General features: G+C 43.5%; 1 protein-coding gene across 3 annotated transcripts in view; it reads left to right on the forward strand.

Moving 5' to 3' along the window:
• Positions 1-3,848: 3,848 nt before the first annotated feature.
• CAV1 (caveolin 1) overlaps positions 3,849-27,117 on the forward strand; it is a 45,539-nt gene continuing 22,270 nt past the window's right edge. Inside the window, exons 1-2 of one of the 3 annotated variants that reach the window (XM_084810810.1) lie at positions 3,849-4,320; positions 6,063-6,227. In XM_084810810.1, coding sequence (XP_084666936.1) covers positions 6,126-6,227 — 102 coding nt within the window. In that variant the 5' untranslated portion in view covers positions 3,849-4,320; positions 6,063-6,125. Of the gene's footprint in view, positions 4,488-6,062; positions 6,228-27,117 lie in introns of all 3 variants that reach the window. The other 2 variants (XM_084810809.1, XM_084810811.1) reach the window with 2 other exon arrangements.

Consider the following 27,117-nt stretch of genomic DNA (forward strand, 5'->3'; position numbering starts at 1 on the left):
GGCATGTCCGGGGCATTTCGGGGCGGGGGCAGCGGAAATGTCTGTATGACACATCCAATGTGTCGTAAGGCAGCCTCCTCCTCCACTCAGCCCCCCCATGGCTAGACAGCCGAAATCGGCTGTTTAGCCAAAAATGCTGGGCAGGAGAAGCATGGAGGGAACAATCCCCTCCATGCTTCTCCTGCCCTGCATTGGATAGGCGGTCGCCTCCGAGTTTGGAAGTGACCGCCTATCTGAATAGGATTGCGCCCTTAATTGTTGCTTTGAATGGCGTGTAATTATATTTGACTCCTGTAATAGTCTCATGCTGTATTTAAACTGGCTTTTTTTGTTTTTCACCTGTTGGCTGGCCCCATTATCTTCTTGTCTTCTGATCTATTATTATTTTTTCTACTTTTGATATGGTATTTTTAATTTTTGGATTGTACTTGTGATTTTATTTTAATGTTCTTATTGTAAGCCACCTTGAATGATCTTACTTCATAAAAGGAGAGAGAGAGAACTCCTACACTACTAGTGTAATTAAGACAGGTCTAAGACCACAACTGCAACATGGTAACCTGCTCTGCCTACAGAGCTCCCAGTCTCAAATACCTAGTTCTGGGCTGCCTTTTGGGAATGACTTACCTGTCTTACACGTTTTGGTCATCTGATACAACTCTGGTGTTTTATCTAGTAGACAAGACAATTGTGCTAAATACTTCACAACCAGTGCTACAAGGACCACAGCATGCCCACTGGCTAAATTCTGCCACTTGATAGGTGGACCATCTATTATTTGCTCCTGATCCATTTCACAGCTGACACACAGCTATGTGCCATGAATATATAAATATGCAACACTGTGTCAATTTCCAGAAGGTCTTGTTGGAACCTTTGGGGTTCAGTGGATCCAAATAAGCAAAAAAATAATTATCCTAGTGGCTAATGCGAACAAAGAAGGACAATTTCATACTCTTAGCAGTATCTGCACTCATCACTAAGTCTCCTTTCAAGGGCCCTTCACGCATCTAATGTTTCTCCTTCAGTAAAAAAAAAAAACCCACTGAAGACAATGGTTGCATTTTTTTAAAAGGCCAGCCATTTCTGAAATATTCCAGCCAGCTCATTTGCACAGGTAACTGCAGTCTACTCCAGCAACCATTCTGTTCACATGGGCAGTAAGCTCACAAGCAATTGCTCCTTCCATAAACAGAGAAACTGCAAGTTGCAACTTTTCTGTATGCTGAAAAGGAGATCTGATCTCATGTGAGTTCGCTTCTTCAGTGATACACTGCTCACTTAAGTGTAAGTGTTGGCCTTTGAGTATAAGCAGCCACTTCTGTCCTCCTCACCAGACACCACAATTCTTCATAGGCTGTTCTGGAATTCATCTTGCAGAATATATAAACTCTGCCAGCACTGAAAATTCCTTTGACTGCTTTTTGCAATCCTGCATGGTGTTTACAAAAAAACCCAAACAGCAATTTTGCACAATGCATACACACTGAAGATCAAATCTTAAAGCCAGCTAAGGATGATGGTTGCATTACCAGTTCCAGGGCCAATGCAAAGTACTGTTTTTGACCTTTAAAATCCTTTGTGGATTGGGAACAGGGTACCTGAAGGACTGTCTGTCACCACATGTACCTGCTTGTACACAAAGATCGTCAATAGAAGGCCTTCTTTAGTAGTACCCCCACCATCTGAAGTGTGGTGGGTGGCTATCAAGGAAAAGGAACTTCTCAGTGGTGGCACCCCCATTGTGGCATGCTATTTCCAGTAACATTCATTTGGCACTTACTTTTCAGTGCCAAGTGAATAATTTTTTATCCTCTCAGGTCAGGCCCTTCCATTTGTTTTTATCTTTGCTGATGATTTTACACTTCTCTTTTAGCAGACTTTGTCACTATCAGATTGTTTTGCTTTGTATGGGCAGTATCTGTCACTGTTGCTCTCCTTACACCATTGATGTAACACTAGTACAAGCAACCCCTAGCACACCAATAGCGTATGTGGGTGCAACAGGTTTTCCAAAGAAGCTCATCATGCCAGCATACGCTATTGGCACTGCACTAGGCTAAAGAAGGCTCACACTAATGCTACTATGTCAATGGCGTAAGTGAAGCAGCAGCATGGGATATTGCCCAATGTCTTTTCAGTGGCAGAGTTTACGTCAAAGGTGGCTTATAAATCTTTTAAATAAATACATTAAATTAATAAAATAATGCTTTAGCACCGGCTTGGATTTTTGTATTGTAACCTGTACATGGGAAAGCTTTTGAAAGGTGGGGGTAGAAATGCCTACAATAAAAAATAAATCACTTTGCTACATTTATTACTGCACATTTGCATTTGATGTGTGCCAAAATTCTCCATTCTACTTGGCAGGATGAAATAGCTGGCCAACTTACTACAGGTTAGAGAGTTCATTCCAGGGTATTTTTGATATCTGCTTGCCTGGGCTGAGACAACTGGCATGCCAAGTGATTAAATGTACACCATGATAAGTTGCCACATGATAATGGCCATCTGTATCCACCCACTGTGTTCAGTTTTGACACTAAACGTTCAGCAGTGAAGTGGAAAGCCTGCAATGAGATACAGGAAAGGGAGCAGTCTCAAAAGTATGGAATTCAATTTCTAGGAAAACATTGAACCAATACGATTGAAATACAAAATAAGATGAGGTTTTACCGCTAAACTTTTCCTCAGGCTACCTTTTCCACTCTCGTTCTTTCTCTGGGACACAACCAGCTGCCATGCCCTGAATTCCAACATGAGCAAAACAGTTTGCAGCTTTTTTCTTTTTTGTTCATGCTTGGGCTTACCTCCATCAACAGCCCTTAGAATGTACATTAAGGGCCAAGTCTTGTTGCTGGTTGTATTTTCACTACCCATGCAATAAAGCTAGGAAGCCATTTTATACTGGCACTCTTGGTATGTTTGCATCAATACCTCTTTTATTTTTTAGCATACTGTGAAGGCAAACATGCTATATAATATGTCGGTACACATAATCATTCTGGAGGCAGTTTTAAAAACACAAAAACAAGTCAGGGCTGTAAAAGATTTGCATAGTTTTGGAATGAAGCAGTGGGGAAAGCAAACTCCATCTTGTCACCCAGGGCTGAGTCCAAGTTTCCACAGCTTTGGGGGCAGAAGCTGCAGTATGGAAGAATAGCTTTGGTCAGAGTGTAAAATCTTGGTTGGGGTGAAGGATGTGAAATTATAAAATCTGTACTTCCAAGCACATTACATTATTCCGTGTCTCCAGGACAGAAGCACCCAGAGATCTTCCCATCAGAACTGACTGGGGCAGCACCTCAAGGCAGAATGATTTTCATCAAAACCCTGCTTGCGGGGAGAGAAGGCTGGGCCCTTCTTTCTCTGAACGTGTCCAAAAACGGTGAGTCAGTGGGTTGTATCCAGTGTTAGTTTACATTAAGTCCCCTTCATCGCAATGGGTCTGCCCTACCTAGGACCCAACGCAGCAGCAACGCTTAACCAAAGCAGCAACGCTTCCCTCGGATCGCTGAGGATGTAGCAGCGCGTCCTTTTATGGTTGCTGGGACTGGCAAAGGAACAAGCATCGCCTCGGGTTTCCCAAAAGGAAAAAGGAGGCGAAAATCTCGTTCTGGAGAACTGGGTTGGGGTAGTCCCAGCGCGCGTCCTGTTTGTGTGTATTTACCCTTTTCCACCCCGCGCTGCCCCAGATCCTTGGGGATGTGCCGAGAGACCTACCAGCTCTGTCCTCCACGCCTAGAGTTAGCAGAACAAATCCCTGGCGGGCGGCCAGCAGTTTAACTTGGAGATACCTCCCCCTGTGTGTGTGTTAACAATACAGGATCTTCCTTCTTTGGATCCTTGAAATTATAGATCAGGAACACCCACAGCAGAGCCTCAAGCGAGCCCAAGACAGCATGTCTGGGAGCAAATACGTAGATTCAGAGGTAGGACTTCGCTTTGCATTTTTAAAATTGCTGCTGCTGCTTTCCTTTTTCTTTTTTTAAGCTGCTTTGCGTTCCTGGCACCCACTACCTGCTCCAGCCGTCTCTGAGTGCTCTTGGCTCTTCCCTTATCTTGTTCTCTACCATGATGCCCTTTCAGGAGTTGGAAAGACGAGACTGTTTGGTGTTTTTTTACGGGCAATCGGGGGTTATTGGTCTGTGTTGTTGGTAATCCGATCTCCTGGCCGGGCACTTGTTTTCGCTCCCCCCCCCCCTTCGTTTACCCAGATTATTCTTGCTTAGCTTCTTTCCCCCACGCAGCGGTTTCTGCGGTGGCGTCCACCCAAGGCTTTCGATTTCGAGAGTGAGACTTCAGGGACACAACTCTAGAGTAAGTGCGTGGGAACTCACGTTTGCAAATATGCTCTCCCGGCCGTTGTCCGTGCAAAAAACGCCCTGAAGCACGTTTCTTCCCCCATCCCTTGTAAAGCGCCTCGTTTAATCCTTACAAGGCGGGAGAGAGGATTTCTGGAGACCGGCTCCAAAGTTAAACTGCAAGTATGTAAGGGATGTTTTATTTCTTAGGAGGAGCGGCGGCGGCGGCGGCTGTTCTGGAGTGAGGCGCGAAGTTGGGATTTCCCTAAAAACGAAGCGGCTCGGCTTCTGCTGCCAAATCCACAACCCAACCGAAGTCTTGAGCGTTTGATGAATTGATAACACACCTTCAGGACATCTGGCCTCTGTGGGTTGTGGATCAGGTCAGCAGGAGAGAGGAATGATTTCGCCACCATTTGGGGGAGATCCTTAAAAAACGTGGCAGACGGCTGACAACGAAGCGACGCTGTGAAGGGGTGACATTCTTCAAGGGAAGGATGAGAGCAGCCTTCGCCAACCTGGTGCCCTGCAGATGTGTTGGACTACACTCCCATCACCCCCAGATAGCAAAGGGCCGTCCGGACTGGGGATGATGGGAGTGGTAGTCCAACATAACATCTACAGGGCTCCAGGTTGGCGAAGGCTGCATTAGAGGAGCCTTCGGATCTCCGGAGTCAAAAACCACTTTCTGTTCGTTTAACCCTTTTTCGTCCGCATAGAGCGATTTAATCGTAGTAAAAAGTCGGCGCCCGCACTCCCCATATGTTCAGTGCATGTTTGCGGGTGAAATCGGGATCCTGAACGTGTGAAGGTCTATAACGGAACAGGCCCAGGGGGTGGTATTTATTCCGGACTAAGGAACTCGGAGTACAGAGTAGTAGCGGCCGCTTTGCAGAAGACACTTTTTCTTCCCCTAGGAGCTGTCCTCCATTCCAAAGTTTTGGGAGACTTATTTGGGACGGGGGGGGGGCGGATATGATATTCTTCTTCCGCCACAGTCACGTTGTCTCCTCGTTGCCCTCCCCCCCTTTTTTTATTTTGCTGGGGACGCTTTATCGACCACAGATGCCGCCTAGGTAATAAAGGTGGCCAGATTTCCTGCTGATTATACGGGAGCGAGTGGGGCCGACTCTGCACGGGGAAGAAAGCCCTTTCCAGGGTGGCGGGTAACGAATACAAAAAGTTGCGATCTTACGTACTCTTACTTCGGAGTACGCCTCGCGGAACCGAGTGGGACTTACTTCCAAGTAAACACACTTCCAAGTAAACACGCAGAGGCGCAAAAGACTAACTTCAGGGTTCAGTTAAGAAGATTGGATGACATTATATGCCTTCCCATCCCGGGAGTTGGCCCTAAAGGAGGAGTAGGTCTAGGCACGAGGATACTTATTGGGGATTTAGGCTGATGAAGCCGCCCCCCAGCGCTTGAATTCAGGGGCGGGGTGACTGCGCCCTGCCCGCTCGAGCTGGCCTCGGGCCCGCGTGCGCCTGGAGAGGCCCCCTGGCGGCGCGAGCGGGAGCCGCGGCTCTGCCTGGTACCGAGGGGTGTGGTGTAGGTACTTTTTATCCATTTAAAAAGCCAGCCTTGGGACGTTCCCTGGATGAAGTTTCTCCTGGCTCCGTACGCCCGCTGCTCAGGACGTCCGATGAGCGAGTGAAGGGTTTTTTACGCACAGCCCCCACCCCCAAAAGACCTCCCACAACCGCTCAGTAAAGTGACTGCTGCGGACTGATCTCTTTCCCACCCCTCGTTCGTAGGATTTTGTCCACACCGCACCCATCAGGGAGCAAGGCAACATCTACAAGCCCAACAACAAGGTCATGGCAGATGAAATTAACGAGAAGGAGTTCCATGATGTGCACACCAAGGAAATCGACCTGGTCAATCGGGACCCCAAGCATCTCAACGACGATGTGGTCAAGGTAGGCAGTCGAAAACTCTTCTCAAGTACCCCCCCCCCGCGCGCGCAAAAAAAAAAAAAAAGAAGCAGCTTTGGCGATCAGCTCAAAAGAAGTGTTGGGCCAGCTTGTGGGGGCCAGGGGTTGGTGGTGTCTGAGATCGCCTGGATTGTATGAGAGGATGTGTGTGTGTGGTTTGGTTTGGAAGCTCAACAGAGAAAGCTCACAGTGCGGGGACTCTCCAAGGAAACTGATTGCCTTTGTGACAGCTCCTTAACCATTTGCTGTCATTCTCTAACTAAAACGTTGCATAAGTCCATCCAGCATTGACCATTTTTAATGGAATGGGTGGAATGTAATGTATAAGCTGAAGTAGCTTGCCTGGATATAATTGCATGATGTTGCATGTTCATCTCTATTGAGGAACCTTAGTGGCAAACTTCTAACATATGAACAAGCATGTTCAGAAAGTTCTATGGAAGAAGTATATCCTGTTGCAAGAATGAAGCTTCTTCCTATTTACTATCCAGTGGAACTTTTGATTGAGGCTGTTTACTGGCTTTTGGCAGTGTGGTGCACTGGATAAACATTGATATGGAAGAGCTGGGTGCTTGCACCGAGCTCCATCTTTGCCACAGAATCATGATGTGTCTTCTGGCAAGTCAGTATTCTTCAGACTCGGTTTTCTCATCTGTAAAATGAGAATAAGACTTCTCTGACCTCCCAGTAATGTGAATGTGAACATGGCAAAGACTGCTAAACTCAACATGAAAAGCAGTGATAGCTCTTGCAGGAAAGCCATGTCTTTGGCCTCTTAAAAGGGAAAGTTGTTGTCAGATACAAGCCTGTGCACAGTTATCTGAGAATAAGTCCCATTAATCACAGTAGGGCTTACTTCTGAGTAAACATGTATAGGATTGTGAGATCTGGTGCATGAAGAGTCGGGCCATAATGAATGTTTTTGTCTTTAAGGTGTCATAAGACTCTTTGTTGTGGGGGGTAGGGTTACTGTTAGACTCCAATCCTGGGCACCCTTACTAGAAAGTAAGTTGGGGCTCACTTCTGAGTAAACATGCCTAAGATTGTACTGTTAAGCAGTGTCTGTGTATGAAGGATATGGTAACACGTGCTAAATGGCTCAGCTGTGCCAAGCCATGAATCTAAGAGGCATTCTGCCTGCCTGCACAGCTGGAACAGTACTTGGTAATTTGCTGTCCTGAAAGAAAACTTTTGCAGGTTGTCTGACTAAATAGGAAAAAATGTATTTGTATACTTCACATTAAATATCAAGCTGCCCATAAAAGCCTGGCTTCAGAAGGTAGGGCTGGAAGATTTTTTGAAAAGAAAAAGAAAGGCCATAATTTCAGGCTGGCCCTATCGTTAGGCAGAGTGAGTCAGCTGCTTCAGGCACTATATTCTGGGGGTGGGGAATGACAGCATGGTGTTGGAAGACAGAGCTGTGTGCCGCATGGTCTGCCTTGCACCCCTAAGCTAGCAGGCTGCCCTCAGGTGTTCCACTGTCAGTGTTGAGGTATATATACACTTGAAATACAACTGCCTATTTAGTCGGTGCCTGTACATGGAATGCAGGGGCACCATCTTGTCCTTTGCCTCAGGCAGCGAATTGTCACAGGCCAGCCCTGCCATAATTTACCATTGGATACTGAAGAAAAAGGGGAAAAGTAGGGCTGCAGTGTTTAATTACCTTTTGATTATTTAGGGGTTTTTTTTAATTGATTGAGACGCAGGTGATTTTTTAATGGTTTTTTTTTTTTAAATCATGCACTGACAAAACCCACAGGTCGCAAGTGCCACCTTAGAAAATGTATTCCATTTTCTCTCTCTCTCATAGAAGGGAATGCCAGTTCTAAAATGGTGACTACTATGACACATATGGATGTAATCTAAAGCAAAGAATCTATGCTTTTTTCATCAGAACTACTGTTCATTCATATACAAATGTAGGCAGATTTAGGGAGCAGTCTTATGCACATTTAGCTGGGAATAAACCCTTTTGAACACAGTGAAACTTACTTCTGAGTAAACTTGTCTAGGATTGTAATGTTAATCAATCAGTTAAGCCTACAAACCTATGTACTCTTATCTGAGAGTAAGGTCTACTGAATACAAAGTAAACATGCATAGGATTGAGCTGTAATTAATGAAAACTCATACAATTAATTATCTAAGATTTCTTTAATTATCTAATACCCTCAGAAAAGAGGAGAGGGTTTAATTAGGTGAGCTGAATTTTTCCCTCTATTTTTCAGCTTCATGGGTAAGTGCCATTACTTATGTAGCCAAAATGGCACCACACATGCAGCCTCAGGGAAACCCCAAGATTTGCAGAAGTATAAAAAAAATCTTTATGGGGAAAAAAAACTTAGAGGGCAACCCGAAAACAGCCCAGTGAAGACTGAGCATGCTTGGTGGTCATAAAATGGTGACTGTTGGTGTGGGGGTGTGGGGTGGGAAACCAGTGGGTAGGGAATGGACTGGAGTATCCTGCAAAAAGGTGTGGCCGCCTGGCTGGAATCCTGAACAGGAACCACCTTACGCTGCAGCATTTTGTTACAGATCCCAGTTGACCTGCACTAATTCTATTATATAGACCTAGATTTCCATGGAATAATTTTTGCAAAAGAATGACTTTATTCATGGAGCTGGAAGCATACACAGAGGCACCACCTCAGCCAAATGGAGGCAATATATATATAGAGAGAGAGAGATCCTTTTTGCAGTCTAAAAATGCCAGAAGTAGGGGAGGAGAAATCATTAAATAACTTTGTGCAAAGGCCTTTCTGGATCTCTTGTCAAATTTATAAATGTCAAACTTTGTCCATTCCAACAAATTTGGGTCAATGGAAACTATCAGGGCCCATCTGAGTCAGGGAAATCATGGACGTTATCCATTCTTGGCAAAGACACGTCTTGCTGCAGATGTGATGGCCAAGTTTTGTTGGACTTTTAGGAAACCATCTTTCTACAATCCACTCAACTTAAAATAGTAGAGCACTGCAGTACTACACCATGCAGCCTGTTATGCGGAAGAAACAATACACATATATACACCCATATTTACACACACGTGTAAGGTTGCAATTGCCCAACAATGTTGTTGTTCGTTAATGTTGTGTGAGACTTCTGTGAGGCTATAATGTGTGTAGGCCTGAGGCCTACCATTGTTAGTATGTCAAAGGCCTGTGTTAGTAGTAGCTGCTTGGTGACAATTCTGAAAGGGGAGGGAGAGAGGCTATCGTTTTGAATATTTTTGGATAAGGCCTGTCAGGTAAATTCAATTTTGATTGGCTGGGGGTTGAGAAATAGGGGTTGACAGCTTGAGTAAGTTAGATGGTTGGTTGTCAGAGTGGGAGGGAGGTCTGCCGTTTGGTGTGTGGTGTGATAGAAAGATTAGGAAACAGCTGAGGAGAAAGTGAATAGCTAAGGCCTGAATATTAAGCTATTTCTTCTCTGTGGGATAACCATACATGGCTGGTGAAGATCAGGAGTAGGTGGCTGTGATATGCCAGGAGGCTTCCCTAAGATCCTACCAGAAGGTTACAAAAGCAGGCATTAAAACGCAAAGAAACAATCCAAGCACCCAGAAATACAACAGGGGGAGCTTTGGTGTCAAAGGAAAACTGTACCCAAGAGCTGGACCGGGGTGTGACTGTATTTGGATGGGGTGGAGATTTAGCGAATTTGGTCTGAGGTTAAGAAAAGTCATTAAGAGAGCAATTCTATGGCCCCCTAGACAGTGTCAGGGGCGGGGGGGGGGGGATAGCATTTTTTGGATTCATGGATCCAAGGCTGGAAACGGTGCTCAGATCCAAGAGTCCAAGCTTCCCTCCATCTCCCCACTGCAGCCAGTGTGGAGGGAACTGCGCCAGTTGCCTCTTCAAAAGGGGACAGTTTTGTGGATGGGGAGGAGAGGAGACCGAGGCGGCCAGCTTATGAAGAATCCTTCGGCCGCCCCCACCTCCTTCCCTCCTACTCTGCAGAGTCCCAGCTAGATGGGCAAAATGTCCATCTAGTGAAAAGGCAGGGCGAGAGGAGCACAGAGGCGATAATTGCCTCCGTGCTTCTCCCATCCTGCACTGGATACTCATACGCCTCAGAGTTTGGAGGCTTACAAGTATCAAGGGCAGATCACATAGAACTGAGAAATGGTCACTAAGCAGTCTTTTGAAAACCCCAAAATAAATATTCCCTTATGTACAAAATATCCCTTTAATAAAACAATCGTTTAATAGTTCTTGTCTCTTGTGTTGATGCCCATCTCATGCCTAAGCCTCTTATAGCAAGCTACTAGGAGGTTCTAAAGTATTCTAAGGGTGCAATCCTATTAATTGCACCCTCGATGATTGGAAGCCCTTGAACTCGGAGACTTACGATCAACCAGTGCAGGGCAGGAGGAGCAGTGGAGGTGATCTTCACCACCCCATCCTCCCACCCGGTTCTGTCATTATATTTATTTTGCTTAATACTAATTTAGAGTTTCCACATATCAATTATGCCAGAAGCCTGCTCCCTGCACTGCCAGCAAGGAGCTTTTGACGTGGAGGAGCAATCAGATATACCATCCCACACCTACATTTTAAAGTGGTACAGTCCTAAGTGAACCACACCACACATTCTTCTCACTGAATATTTCAATTGGTTCTTAGCAGTAAAGGACAGACAGCATTCATTTTCTTCCGTCTTCCCCTCGTCATTCATAGAATCATTGTTGAGGGGAACCAAAGGGTGTTCTACTCTAACTCCCATCCTCCCCATGGGTCAGCCAACAGAATTCTTCCCACAGTTCTGGCATTCCCATTTCACAGGATAGACTCATAGAATAGTAGGGTTGGAAGGGACCATATATACGTATAAGACCATAGAGTCCAACCCCCTGCTCAGTGCAGGAATTTAAATCAAAGCATCCCTGACAGATGGCTACCCTGCTTCATCTTGAATGCCTCCAGTGTGGGAGAGCCCACTACCTCCCTTGGTAATTGTTTCCATTGTCATACTGCTCTAACAGTCAGGAAGCTTTTCCTGATGTTCAGCCGGCATCTGGCTTCCTGTAACTTGAGCCCATTATTCTGTGTCCTGCACTCTGGGATGATCAAGAAGAGATCCTGGCCTTCCTCTCTGTGACAACCTTTCAAGTACTTGAAGAACTGAGGCTGAAGATTTGTGGCAAATATATGACTTGACCCTAAGGCTGTAATCCCATGCACCAGAGGTGGGCAACTTTTGGTCCTCCAGATGTTTTGACCTTCAAATCCCATGATCCCTCACCGTTGTTAATGCTGCCTAGGGCTGATGGGAGTTGTAAGCTATACACCTTTAGCTGGGAATAAGCCCCATTGAACACAGAGGGATTTTTGAGGAGATATGCACAGAATTGGATTGTTAATATCTCAGGTCTCTCACCATTTAGCACATGACCAAGTTGTTCTGCAATAGATTGTGGAAGTCATGCGAAACATCATGCAAAACAATGCATAAGAGAGGAATTTACATTAATACTATATTTATTTTTTCTTAGTTGGGAAGAAAAAATAGGCATGGGAAGGGGAGTATTCAGACAGTTAGGAGAAGAAAATATTTTCTAGCTCATTTTTCAGCAGCAGCCGAGGTTCCCAAAGCAACAAAACCTTCTGAGAATTAGTGATATGTTCAGGGTTGGATGGAATCTAGATAGCTCCAAACAACATTACTAAACAGAGAAAGATAGATCCTACTGGGAAAAGGAGGCCAGTTACCAATGAGAAAAAAACACATATCTTAGAGGAAATGTTTGCAAACCTTCCTCAGGGGAGAGATTAAAGATGTCAGTTATATCCAGTGCCTCAAAGGAAAATGAGAACGTTAGAAAAGGCTTCAAATAGTGGACCTTCTCAGAAACAAAAGGGTTATCCCCCACCCTAGTATATGCACATTATGCTGTGGTGCCTTTTAACCAAAAGTATTGTATTAACCTGAATCTTGTTTTTAAAAATTCTCAAAATCCAGTTCAGCATTTTCTTTTGCAGATACATATTCAAACTGTTACTGTAGAAAAGTGACAATTATTTAATTCCCTCTAGATAACAAGAGAGAAACCACTCAATTTGCCATCTGCATTAATATTTCAGTGTCAGGGCCAAGCTACAAGTACCAGATGACAATGCCACCAAACTTGGTTTAGATTACTGCAATGGGGAGACAGCCCTGCTGTGATGAAGCTTGAAATCCAAACTGATCCGCACTGTATTCTGAACTGTAGCAGTTCAGAATACAGGGGGGGGCGGATGGGGTCAAGACTTCCTGGCAACTAGAGGATGGGTTGAGTATGGGTTGTCGTTGAATTGTGGGCTGTCATGTGCAAACCCCGCACTATAGTTTAATTATGGGTTGTTAACCACGAACAACCCAGAGTTCACAACCCAATAACAAACCATGGGTTCTCTTCCTGGGTTGTTTGTGGTTAACAACACCTAGTTAAACTACAGTGTAGGGTTCGCACATCTCAACAACCTGCAATTCAACGACAACCCATACTCAACCCATACTCTGGGCTGTCGTTATGTGTGAACCAGGTCAGAGAATGCTCCCACACACACAAACACACACATATAATCCCTGAACATAGAAAAGAAGCATGTGAAGGAAAAGGCTAAGCTAGAACCTTTCCCCCTAATAATTTACTTTTATTTGGCTACAATTCTATACCTACTTAGCTGCTAGTAAGTCCCATTGAAGTCAGTGGACCTTAGTTTTGAATAGATATGTATAGAATTGTGCTGTTTGTGTATTTTTAATATGTGGGAGCATTCAGTCATATAAGTTTACATCTACAGTCTGAAGTGATAAGTCTAGGAATAGTTTTACCACATAATTGGTTTGTGTCAACCAGTCTTTCCCGCAGATTTCAGGGTGAACATGATTTCAAGTGCTTATGTTACTGAAATAGAAATGAATAGATCCAGTTCTGTTCTTAGGCATCCCAGTGTGGCCCAGTGTACAAAGTTGGATTTGAGTTCACAGCCCAGTTTTTTTGTTCTTTGCATAGGTTGCAAGCCTGTAGCCAGAAATATTGTATCAAGGAGATGGGGGCTATGGGGGTGGGAAATCATTTCAGAGCAGTTGAAGAATATACATACAAAATAAGGGCTTAGTGCTTCTCTTTTATCCCATTCCCTTGGGATATCCATTGAGTAGAACACTTAAAGGCAAGATTACTTATTTGTGAGCAATTGTTTACTGCCTTTATGTGTGTTTTTTATAACTCTACAAATAACAGGGCTTGAAGCATCTTATTCTTTTAATAAAAGCTGAACATGCAAGGGCATAGAATATTTCTGAGGGGAACAGGCACCACAGTTCCTCTTGTGGCTACAACCCTGGTTCCCCTGGAATGCTTTGAGTTAACTAGGGCCAATTTCAACATTGGTGGTGGTGGTTCTTGTTGCAGGTGTGTCAGATTTGATAATCACTCACGCTTCAGCATATTGACAAAAATAATTTATATACACATTACAAACACATTCATCCACTTTGCCAGTAAAGGAGCAGCCTTGCCAGGCTTGACTGTCAAGTAATTCTTCACGGGGGAGGTGGACAACTGCTGTCTTGCTTCAGTCTACAGTTCCTTTACTCAGCCTCTAACCGTGTGGCTCATACTATCACTTAAGAACTGCCAATCCTGGGTTTAACATTAATGTGTATCAAGAATTTGATGTCTGACAACAATCTTTTACTGTATGTTAGTGCAGTACCAATGCAATGGGTTATTTGTCTCAATGGAAATCTGAGGGCCATTGTAAGGTTCTGTATTCAAGATTCTAGCTGCAGACTAATTATCCTTTAACCACAGGACTGGCTCTATGTTTGAGGGATTCCTGACAAGGTGGTTCCCCTAGTACTTCAGTGGGCCCCTGGCTGCCATTTTTAATTTCCCACCAGGTCACAGAGTAATTCTACATCAGCTGCTCTAGGGCTCTGTGAGAAATCTGATATGGAAAATGGCTTTCAGAGAAATCTGATATGGAAACCATACCCAGCTGCCTGTCACAGAGGGCCATAGCCAGTGTCAGTAATTGGCCCTGTTGGGGTGTGTTGTCTCCAACAGAGGCTCAAGGATGCCAGGTGCTGATGCCAGCCCTAGTGTCACAGAAATAAGGAGGTGAAGGGGGTGAATGTTTCCAGCTTTCAGTGTATGCCTTACAGATGAAATGGCAGTTCTAATGACTGAAAGTATGGAGCCTAGGGGTAGTGATTTTTCTAGACTAATACAAAATACTAAGGTGTAACCAGCTTTAATTGACATAAATTTTAAAAAGATTTTAGAGGACAGATTTTTGCACATGTCATATCCTCAGTTTATGTTAGAACCACCACCACTACAGTCCTGACCACTGTAGCCGTTGTTCAGGACTTCTGCATTTCTTTTCACTCACTCCATGCTGACACCTACACAGCACCATACAAGCAAAGCCAACCATGGAAGACAAACGATTAGGCAAGGGCCAAGGAATCTGCTCTGTAAGCATTTCCTCAAATGGCTTCAGTATTTGTTTTTTAAATGCCTTGTAACTTGTGAAGAGCAGGGAATGTGCTTCTCTGACATACAGATCGAGAGCCAAATTACACATTATGCCAGTCACGTAGCATGTAGCTGAAGCATGTCTTTTTATTTACTCTTGTGTGAGTGTGCATGGCCCCAATTTGGAACAGGACCACTGTGCTCTGGGCTGGGAGGGTTAAACCTTACTATCATCACCATTTTTTCCTATGAAATCCCCCAACCCCGGGGGGGGGGGGCAATTAAAAAACAGAAAAAAAGACTCCACTGTTGTCAACTGAGATTTTGTCCTCTTTTTTGAATACCCTGCAGGGGAGGGTTTTGCATTTCAGGGGTGGAAATGGTGTAGGGGGGGAGGTTTAACGCTCCCATCCCCCAGTGCAGTGGTCTCGATCATAATTGGGGCCACACGCACTTGCACAAGAGTAGATAAAAAGACAAGCCTCAGCTACACGCTATGTGCAATTAGTGTAATATGTAGTTTGGTTCTAAGTTACTACATAAACTTTGCCTGTTTTTGAGTGTCCAGAGCTCCAATTGAACAAGCTTCAAGAAGAAGTGACCGGAGCCATCTGTAGTACAGAAGATGCTAGCAATCGGAGACCAAACAGATAGAAGTCCAAGAAAGGGTCAGATTTCTTTTCGTTTGGTAACTGTGGCCACTTTGCATGTGTGGGACATGCCTGAATGTCAAGAAACTGACATTGTTCATAGCTTCATTGCCAATGGCTCTTTGCTCCTCCCCATGGCAAATAGATGCAGAATACTTTTCAGGGGTAGCCCCCCAATCATGGATTACTCTCTCCCTGGCACCTACTTTGTTGATTATTTTGGTGCCAAGCAAAGATTTCTTTACGCTCTCGGACCTTTTACCTTGCTGTACATCTTGCTTAGTTGTATCTTCAGGTTGTGTCTCAGAGCTGTTATTATCTCCATGGATATTTTTCAAGCATTTTAGCATTTGTTAATTTTGATATTTTAATTTCAGCTGTTTCAAACTGTGTTTGTTGCTGCTCTTAGTTTGGGGTTGTATTTAACTGGATTTTATTGCGTTTTTTTTTAAAAAAATTCTTATAAAATAAATAGCTGAGAGCTTTGGCAATAGGATGAGTCATATGTTGGATTAATAATAAATAACTGAAAATGAGATACTTATGGATGTGTTTAGTTTGCATCATCTGCATAGGTTGCACACCTTTTTGGTGCACAGTTTGGTTACTTTTGCTCACAATTTTGTTTTAATAGGCAGGGGATACACAGAGCAGGGAAGTGCTTCCAGCACTTCATGGTTACTGTTAAGTCACTGAATGTGCAGTGTAGGAAATTCCCCTGGAGACTAGCTCTTAGAAATACAAAATAAGCAAGATAATATCAAGAACTCTGTGCCTGGCAGCATGTCAAATAAGGTTGCCACCTTTGAATCCAGGTTTTTCTGGACACCAATCTTAAAAAAATATTTATGCTGGGGAAAAGGTTTACTTTAGCAATTTATTTTTTTATGTGGCTGGGATGGGGAGAGAAAAGAAGATGCAGTGGGAAAGATACAGGTCCTCTGCCATTTTTCTACTGAAAATCATCCCCTCCTGAAGCTGCTATTACATTATAGAATTGAATGTTACTTTTGCCATGAGACAGCTTTTTGAAAGGATTAGATAGGATTGGAACTCCTAGACTAGATAAGCCTATGATTAGCTAGATCAGGGGTGGGAAAGAAGTGATGTTGTTGGACTCTAGTTCTTCTCATCCCTGACCATTGCCCATGCTTACTGGTGCTGATGGGAGTTGGAGTTCAACAACATCTGGAAAGCGACAGGTTCCCCTACCTCTGAGCTAGACCATGATAATTAAATAGAGACCATTTCCAGAGGCAGCGTATCTCTGAATAGCAGATGGTAGGGACAGACACCAAGGGAGGCTGTTGACTTTATGCCATCTTTGTAAGCTTTCCAGAGGCATCAGACAAGCCACTGTTAGAAACTGGGATGTGATTGGTCGCTGTAAGAAAGCTTTGGAGCATCAGGGCTCTTTTTATGTTCTTTACCTGCAGCCAGACCTGGAGAAGAGACAGACATGGCTGGGGAATGAAGCCTTTTGGACTGAACAGTGCTTTTCCACCCACTCCACCTTTCTCTGGTATCACTTGACTGGTGCAGGCCTTGTACTAACGTTCCTCTTTGTCTCTCTGAGCACAGAAGTAAGCTTCCTAGTGGAACAGCACAATGAATACAAGGCTTGGGTGAGCCAAATGACAGCAGAGTGGGGAGGAGGGAGACCTACCCTCATCAGTCACTACATTTCATCTCCAGCTATCTCAGATCTTCCTCTCCTTTCCCAGGCTCCTGTGCAGAGCTGGGCAGCACAAGCACGAACCTCACTAAAAATGACAGCAGAGGAAGGCTTGACAGAGAAGAGGAAATGCTGCCAAAGCCCATCTGCTCCCTTCCCAGCCATTCTCCAGTTTTGAGCATCCAGATCAAAAGTTACTCTAGGCATTGAACATTGATCTTCAGTTCCAATACTCTCCATTTGAGAAACAGGATAGATGGCAACCCTAACTTCCAAAGTCTTCAGAACGGTTTCCTCTGCTTGCCATGTGCCCACAGTGCACAAACTTATCTTGGACTGTACCAGTTCAAGCTGCACATGGGTGAAGGGGGTTGCATGATTGAATGCTCCCCAATTTTTTTATTTCTAAACTCCCCAGCTGGGAAGGGTTCTAGCTTAGCCTTTTCCCTGACATGTTGTTTTCCTAAATGTAATGATTTTATTTAATGTTCAAACTTGCACACACAGAGACACACACTGCTACCCCCTGCAGTCTGAAGCAGTACATTGCACAGTTTTACAGTCTGATCAGCTGTTTGTATAGACTAACCCATACCTGACCAAAAAAAAAGTCACAATTCATTCCAGAATCCAGACTTAGGCATTTCCTTTATGGGGACCAACCAAAATGAAAGAAACAAGTGAGAAATTTTTTGAGTTCATTAGCCTGATGAAGAGTTCTGAAGAACTCAAAAGCTTGCTTTCTATTTTCTGACAGTTTGATTGGTCTCCATAGAAGGATTGCCTAACTGTAGATGTAGGAATTTTTCTTATAGGCCAACGCAGCTTCCTTCACTTTTTGTGTGCCTTACAAAATCATGCTATACAGAGTGGCCCAAAAGTAGGTATACAGTATAGTTTATTTGCATTTTATTACATTATTTATTACATTTACATTTACTGTATACCTACTTAAGGGCCTCACTCTCTACACTTAACTGATTTAACTGTCACTCCCTGCCACTCACTCTTCCCAACTGTCATTCTAACTCCACCCACACATCTCCTCCTCACACATTCTCTCCTCCTCCCATCAACATTCTAAACAACTGTATACCTGCTTTTGGGCCACCTGGTATAATCCCCAGAAGCCATACAAGTAGCTTTAGAAATCGATAGAATAAATATTCATTAAAGTTCACAGTTCTCAATGTCAGCACAAAGACGTGAAAGCTGCATTTTAAAAGGAGAAATCTAAACCAGACATGATCTAATATGACACATGGGGAAAGAGAGCTTTTTTAAAACTAGCATTGCAAAATAAAATCTCCGCACACAACAAATAAGTGGTGAGAGATGAGAATTCTGGAATAGCTTTGTTACTCAAAGACTCTGGGACCAGAGGCTACACATTCTTACATGTACAAAAAGTTTTCTAATGCAGAATTTATGCACACAAGTGCATAAACATTATAAACATTAGGGTTTATGCCACAGTCTGTGTTTTACCAATGCTTTCTTGTTCCTTTCACAAGCACAGCCTCTCCTCACACCCACTCATGGCCTTTCTTTCTCTGAATCAGTAAATACTGCGATGGATGCTGCTGTGTGTTGCCTTTTGGTATCCCTTACTACAGCCAGCCAGATTATGCCTGCCTGCTAAATGGGTGGGGCAGAGAGAAAGGGGCCCTTGTGTGTGTTCCCTCTGCCAACTCCTACTCACACTTGCCTGTAACTTGGTGCTTAACTTTGTTTCTGTTTGAGTGTTTGTTTTTTAAACAATCCTAGGCATACCTAATAGGAAGTAAGTCCTATTGAAATCAGGGGATTTACTTCCAAGTAAGCATGGTTAGGTTAGGATCAAGCTATAAGACCCTGATATGCTTTTACAAATCTATTTCAGTGATGAAAAACATCAAACCATTCCACAAGTGCAGTTAAATTATTCAGATCATCCACTTAGGTCGCTCTTTCACAAGTCGGGAATTTCACTCTCATTAGGATTAAACATATTCCAGATTCTAATCTAATTCAGATTAGATAATCTCCTAATCTTGTAGGAGATTAACAAGCTCCTACCCATCAGAGAGGTATGTTGGCATCAGAGGGGATGGTATTAGTTACACATCCATGCTGAACTGGAATTTCAGTTTATATTTTTAAGGGAATGATTATGAAAATGACTATAATCAAAATAAAAGAACGTTTTCTGTAAGCATAATAACGATGACTATGATGAACAGTTTAAAAAACCAGATTAAAGCGCCAGGCCTATGCACACTTACCTGGAAATTAATCCCATTTAACTCAATGGGACTTACTTCTGAGTAGACATGCATAAGATTGCATTGTTGTAAAGGGGGTTCATTTGCAGTGGCAGTTTAGACCTGGCTGCTGCTGGTGTTGGAATTACTACTGGGTGTGTCTACAGTTTTAGCATTTGAAAGACAGCTATAGGGGTTTGTGGGCTGGTGGGTTAGTTGGTTGGTTGGTTGGTTGGTTTGTTAAATGACTGCTACAAGTAATAGATCACTGCTGTTTCTTGAGGGATAGTTGAAGACTGTGAGGATGGATCAGAAATAGAGCATGCTACTTCTGTCCTTGGCAGAAACAGTTGAATAGGGTGCCCTTTTTGAACGCAGCATCTTCCAGACTTCCTTTTTCAATATAGAATGTGTGATAATTAGCACTTTTCTTTTCTATGCAGGAGTAAAACAGGTATCTTATTGCCTCTGTAAGCAACAGAAGTGAAGTACTTTAGTGCTGAAGCTAATGGAGATGTAAACCAATCTTCCCCAACTTGATCCTCCAAATGTGTTAAATCACAAGTCCCATCATCCCCAGCCAGCACACTTACAGCCACAGGTTTGATTGGTACATCAGCTGTGACCCTATATAGAGAAAGCAGTCTTAGCCTCACTTATGCATGCCCTAGTCACATCTAGACTAGACTACTGTAATGAGCTCTAAGTGGAACTGTCCTTGAAGATGACTCGGAAACTTCAGCTGATACAGAATGCCGCTGCTTGCAATCCTTGTTGAGGTTAGCCCTAGACAATCTGATCATATTACACCAATTCTGTACCAGATGCTCCGGTTGCTGTGCATTTCTGGACCCATTTGAAAGTGCTGGTGTTTACAGCCCTAAATAGATTGGGTCTAGGTTATTTGAAAGTCTCCCTACATCCATATGAAGCTCCCTGCACTTTAATATCATTTTTGGAGGCTTTAATTACTGGACTAAGTAATTAAGATCACTTAGATCAGTAAAATTAGTGGGCACTACAGAGGGGGCTTCACAGGGGTGGCCCCTATCCTGTGGAATTCCCTCCCAAGAGAGATAGGGCTAGCTCCATCTCTCTAATAAAGAGAGCTTTAAAAACGTATTTGTTCTTGCTAGCTTTTAATTGAAAAGCTGTTACAATATTTGCTGCTGTTAAATTTTTGAAATTTCAATTTTGCGAGCTCGAAATTGTTTAAATTTTAAGTTGCTTTTATAATTCTATATTGAATTTTATTCTTTTATAGTGTAAGCTGCCTTAGGAAGACCACAGTCTTGAAAGGCAGCCAAGAAATATATTAAATAAATAAGTACATAAGGTCACACACAACCCCAAGCTGTTTTTCCACCCATAGAGTTCCAAATGCTTGTTTGTGAGGATAAACATGTATTTGGAACTCTGTGGGGGCAAAGAAGCTGTCCCATATAAAATTCTCAAGTGATTTATAAATGTAGGTTTAGGAACTTCAGTTTGCAGGCCATCTTCAGCAGTGCACTTGGGCACTTTTGTTTATCTTGAGCCTTCATAAATGTAATGAATCTCAAAAGTTAGCTAAGATTTGAAGGAAGTCCAGCTCGATCATTTATGTGGTCTGCTTGTTTTACTCCAGTACACACTGATATAGGAATCCAGATTTTATCTAGTTTGGGCTTGAAGAATTATTCCTCACAAATTAAGCCAGCAATTGTGCTTGTTCTGATCAAAAGTTCATTCTTATGCTTAATTTTTGTAAGCATAATTGAACCCTTGTGTACTGGTTTCCATTTTAATGCCAGTGCCCATGAGTCATAACTCCATAGGAAAAGTTTGCTTGCTATAGTGACAGGCTAGCTATGTGCAAATCGTGTGCGTAAAAGCCAAAACAGCAATTTAATGAGCAAGAGCAATGGCCACCCCAGCCAATCTCCAAAAGTAGATTTTTGGCATGGAGCATATAGTGCCCATGTATCTGGCCAAGGGGAATATGTGCCACTTCCCCTTTAGACATCATGCCAGAAGCACAAAAAGTGGGTGTGCAAGACACTCATACATCTGGTTTTCCTACTTCAGCATGACATCCAGCTGCAGCCTCAGCAGCAAGGCTTAGAAAGCAACACTTGATGTCTGGACTGTGTCTTGAATCCAGCATCAAAGCACATGTAGCCGCTACTGAGAAAAGTAATACCACCTCCCCTCTTCCTGTGAGCATCCTTGTGCTCTGAGTATGCAAAGAGGAATGGATGAAGCTGGTGAAAGGATTGTGGAAAGTAAAAAGAATAAGCATCCCTCATGATTAGCTTAGACCACTTTCAAACTTCCCTCCCTAAGACACATGCTAGAAACATTCCAGTTAGCGCACAACAAAATTCTCAGTATATGCAGGCAGACCAGAGTGGGGGCACCCTGTCTAGTCTTCTTCATGCAACATGGCATTTATGGTGAACATATGGAATGAAGATCAGGATTGTGCCTGCCACCCTTGCTCCTCACCTGTGTGCATTCAAGAGACCAGAGGTCCCCAAACCTTTTGGGTTGGTAGGCACATTTGGAATTTTGACAGAGTGTCATGGGTGCTCTCACAAAGTGGTTGCCATGGTGGGCCTAGTCAGTCACGAGATACCCATTTCCCAGAAGGCAAACTGGTGAGACTAAAAGGAACATAACTTGCTTAAGAACCAACTACATTTTTTTAAACGTGAAAATATAAATCAAGAGGGGTAGGGAGCCTGGCTGGTGCCACGAGACACCACGTTGGAAACCCCAGCAACAGACCATAACCTTCTTACATTCTCTTCCACACGTTGACTGAACTTATAGAAGGGGACTGTGCCCATTGGTCCTTCCCTCAACCTCTGTTTCTTTCCTGGTCCCACTGGGCATATAGTGGAAGGATGAAAGGGGCCTCTACCAATGCACAACTCTTACATGCATAGGCTCCTCCATGCGATCAGGAACCCTGAGCAATCAGGGTTCCTGATTCTCTGGACAAACCTACATACAGTTGTGCCCATGCTCTCCTTCAGCTGTATGTGTGGAGCTTGGGGGCAGGAGAGCATGTGCAGTCGCACTCCCCTTCCACACATGCTGTCAGCACATGGAAGGAAACATGTAAAGAGGGATCTTTTGAAGACAACCTGTGCACATACATATTATACACACATAGGCTCTGATCTACGTGTGTATAATATGGGACCATGGAAACAGGCCCCATATGTTTGTTATAATATGAGACCTTGCAAAAAGGTCCCAAAAAGGCCACTTGAGGGCCATGAATCACATATGTGCATACAGTTCTGATGTAAATAGAGTCCATTCATAAGGACTTTTGAATGCGTGTAGATCAGGGTAGGAGCAGGGCCAGCAGGCATGATCCCGGATACACACACCTTTCCATGTGTTTAGTATACACTCCATGTCACGTTAACAGAGCTTCTGGCTTTCCAGTTCGTGGATGTCTCATAAATTAAAATGGGTATTCCATAGCAGGTTATAAAAAAAACATGAACTGAGAGACATGAATGTCAGATCCAAAGGAGTTTTGCCCTTGGACTTCACCTATGCATAGTTAAAACAAGAACCCATCACCACATAGTTTGTCTGATGTCGCAGAAACAGAGATAAGCATGCTAACTTGAAAGGTTCAGAACATTTGTGCCAAGCAATGCACTTCAGCCCTCTACCTTCCAGGACATTTTTCTTAACAGCTTTAAACTCTAGACCTCACTTGAGAGAAGGCCAAATTCATCCAGGATGTAGGTTCATGGGCTTGGGAGGAATTACATGAGGGATGAATATGGTCCACAGCTTTGTTTATATCTGGCACATTCGTTTAGTTTTCAGCAAAGTGGTGACTGATAAGTTCAGCTCCTCAAATAGGAAAGGGAAAAAGATTCCATCACAGCTAAGGGTGAAAGTGCTGCATTCTTTAGTCAGTCTGCTCCAGTCAAAAACATAGGCTGGGATTTTTAAAGGACAGGGAGGGAGCTGAAGATCCAAATGTCCCTTCAGAAAGGAAATATTAAAAAAAACAACTCTGACAAAAGTGCAAATTGGCAGCAGAACTCATTTAAGTCAGATGATACATCCCCTTCTTTGATTGAAAGAACATCTTTATTTGCAAAAGAAAATGAGTGAAAGAGTTCTTTGACATCTAGCCCTTTGAATCAAGCACTATAACCGTAGCATTCAGGATTAACTATATATCTAACTGTACAACTGGCACTGCACTTATTGGAGGGCAATAATTCCTGCAGTGCAGTTATTAGAGGCTAAATGCATGCTCCATTGGCAGCTGCACTTGTTCCTTACCCAACAGTGCTCATCAAAAGAAGCAGAAAGATCGGTCTCTCTCTGCAGTGGCAGACTTCAAATATGGGGTTAACAGGACTGGGAAATGATTAGTGCCAGTCATCAGAAAGGGCTGCCTGTGACAAGGTTTTGAAAGATGTGTACCTGCAATATATGGTTCAGCACTGAGCCTTCATCTCATTCGCTTTAGCACTAGGGACCATAGCTCAACTAGGGATTCGCAGAATCAAAGAGGAGATACACATGGAGTGGGGAAGTTGGATCATGGACACTGGGCCCGCCACTGTGATCCCACTCACTCCCACCCAGTGTATCTTGTTGGATCAGAAGAATGAAACTACTATCAGGAGCCACCAGGACTAGAACTAGGAGTATTGAGCTCTATGTGTTGGCTGCCCTTTATGATGAGCTAATAGAACAGCAGTTTGGTGTATCTTCCTCTTAGTTAAGTACTCTCAGACTCTGGACTAGACCCACCCAGCCAGGTTGGGCATTGGGCACTGCTAGACAGGAAGGGTTACAGAAAGCTTCTTGTTTGGGCTGGGCTTTGCCCAAGCAGCAAGGTCTTCCTGGCTCTGATGTGTTTTGGTGTGCTCCTCAGCTCTGACTCCTGGCTTGACCCCTCAGCTTTTACTTCCTGGCACAATTCCTGGTCCATAGCTCCCCTCTGACAGCTCCCTGTGGCTCAGACCTGACAAAGCCAGTACTAAGAGATACGTAGTTCAAACAGTTCAGTAATGGTGGCCCTTTTCTTTAGGGCTAGTCTAAGCAACTGGATTCTCTCCAGTTCTAGAGCCTGGGGTTTATTTTTATTTTTTGTAATAGAAAAAGCCTATCGAGAGATGCAGGGCTGTAAGGAGTTTTGTACAAGGGTTTGGAATGCCCCATGAAAACTGCCTTGCTAAGTTGTCTGGATTATGTAGTTGTGAGGGGACACATGGATCCACTAGACCTCTGGCTGCTTTGCCATCATAGCTGTTTCAGTCCAAAATCAATTCTACGTGCTTCTGCTACACCAGGCCTTCCCCAACCTGGTGCTCTTCAGATATGTTGACCAACTCCCATAATTCCAGCCATCATGACCATTGAATTATGGGAATTGCCATTGAACACATCTGGAGCAACCAGACAGGGGAAGGCTTTCCTACACTTTATCTTGTGCAGCTACGTGTGTGCTGACTTATCGTGATTTTCCCCCTCCAACTGCAACGTTTCAAGTTGGAGTGAATATCCGGAAGTCTGTTGGTTACATGTATATTCCAAAGGAAGTGGAAAAGAGCTGGTCAGAAAAAAACCCTTGATGGTTCTTTCTCTGTAATGCCTCTATAGCTCTTGGCAACCCATTGCAAGATGTTTTCCTAATTAAGGCTAATTTGCAAGATTCTCCAAACAATTGTTAATTGCAGTATAATTATAGACACAGAGCCTAAGGGTGAAGGCCACTGTCCCACTTCCTACCCTCCCGTTGAAATTAACCTATCTGCCACAGTAAACCAATTGTCTGGTAGTATTCCAAGTTTGGTGGTCTCCCCCACCCCCCACGAAACAAGACATCTATGACTCATAGATACGAACATTTTTATGAGCAACACATATTTGCTCCAAGTGAATTGTTTCAAAAGGAAACTGAGCTCTATGGGAACTTGACTGTGATAAAATCTTTCTCTATTGTGATAATCTTATCTATTTTCAGCTATACAATTTGGGTCATTAAGCATGCAAGGGCACATTATTTGTCCTTGAACATGACAGTTTTTTATAATGTACAAAAACAGCAACTTTGCTGTGACTGTACTTTTTGGCAATAAGGTGTTTAAAACACACACAGAGTTATTTGAAGAGAATAGTGGTGGTGATTATGTAAACTTAGATCTGAAACTATTCAATTATGAATAGTATAAATTAATTCATTTATTATCACAGACTTTAAACAGGGGCTCTTAATATAGTTTTATTCAGCACCACTGCCTATGAAATGGAGTTTAATAATAGCAGCATAGTGCTAGTTCACTTTTGCAAATGATTAACAGCACAATCCTACTCAGAAGTAAAGCCCATTGGATTTAATAGGTCTTACTCCCAGATAAGTGGGTATAGGATTGGAGCCATAAAAAATATTAACTTCCCTCACTCACCCAGCACTGGAAAGGGGGGGGGGAGTATTGATCCCACCCCTACTTACCTCTTTTCAGTCTCACTTCCAACATTTGTTTTCAGGCCAGTTTGCCTTCCATGCTACCCCTCTATTTACACCGTCCCTCAAATGTGCTTTCTAGAAAATACTTCTAAAATATTGAGGGTGTGGTGAGAACGCCTCCCCCCTTTCACCAAGCCTGTGGTTCCTCCAGACGGGGGGTTCATCTTTGCATCAGCCTAGGCAGGTCGTTCCCACCCACCCCAGGCTTTTACCACCTTTATTATACTCCTTTTTTCCTAGAGTATAATTGTGTGTGAGAGTTGTACCCTTTTTTAACTTCTACCTAGGTTAAGTATAAATAGTGTGATGAGGACTTAAGTACAGACTCAGTGTAAAAGAATCAAAGTAATTTATTTAGATTACTATAAAGATTGAACTTTAAAAGATTTCTTGACTATGATGTTCTTTTCTTAATTACTTTATATGTTAACCTCTTAACCTAAGCTAAGCTAAAAAGGTGTCCCCAACCAGTCGTGTCCGACTCTAGGGTGCGGTGCTCATCCCCGTTTCTAAGCCGAAGAGCCAGCGCTGTCCGAAGACGCTTCCGTGGTCATGTGGCCGGCATGACTGAACACCGAGGTGCACGGAATGCTGTTACCTTTCCCGCCGAGGCGGTACCTATTTATCTACTTGCAATTTCTTGCTTTCGAACTGCTAGGTTGGCAGAAAAGTTAACCTAAAAAGTTAACCTAACCTAAGCTAAACCAAGGCCTAAAGCCACTAAGCACCACTCCCTATCCCCAGGAGATGGTTTATCTCAGAGATCAAATCCCTCCCTCTCCCATCTGTCTTCAAACTGCCTCTCCTTTTACCCACTCTAACTCACTCCAGCACCCCCTTCCTCAGCATTCTCACTGACCAATCACACAGCCCCAGGCACTCAGCCACTCACACCCGTTCCACACATTCTCACACCCACCAGGCAACCTCCAGTGTATGGAGTAGCTATAAACCCTTAACATTGTGTTTAAACAAATATAAATAGCGGTTCCACCATATCAGGCTTTGGAAATAGCCCTCAAATTTGGCTCACTCCTTCCCATACTTTGAGCCCTTTTCTCAGGATTATCTGTTGCCCTCGGTCAGTCCTAAGAAGAATGTTGTGGAGCTGAAGTGTTGTGAAATAAGGAGCACAGATTATGTTCCACTGAGCTGTTGCTTTTTGAAATGATAGGAATTCGCTATGGAATATGTCTTAGAAGAAGAGCCATCTGGTAGCCTTATATGAGACAAGGGGAACGTTTCCTTGGCACTGGGATGCCTACCATTAAAGACATTTTGGGTGTCATTCAAGGGAAGCAAAAAGTTAGTTATTTAATTTATTCATGT

The sequence above is a fragment of the Heloderma suspectum genome, chromosome 7 (genome assembly GCF_057233095.1).
Source record: "Heloderma suspectum isolate Gila_16-S chromosome 7, 16-S_ref, whole genome shotgun sequence".
Lineage (NCBI taxonomy): Eukaryota > Metazoa > Chordata > Lepidosauria > Squamata > Helodermatidae > Heloderma > Heloderma suspectum.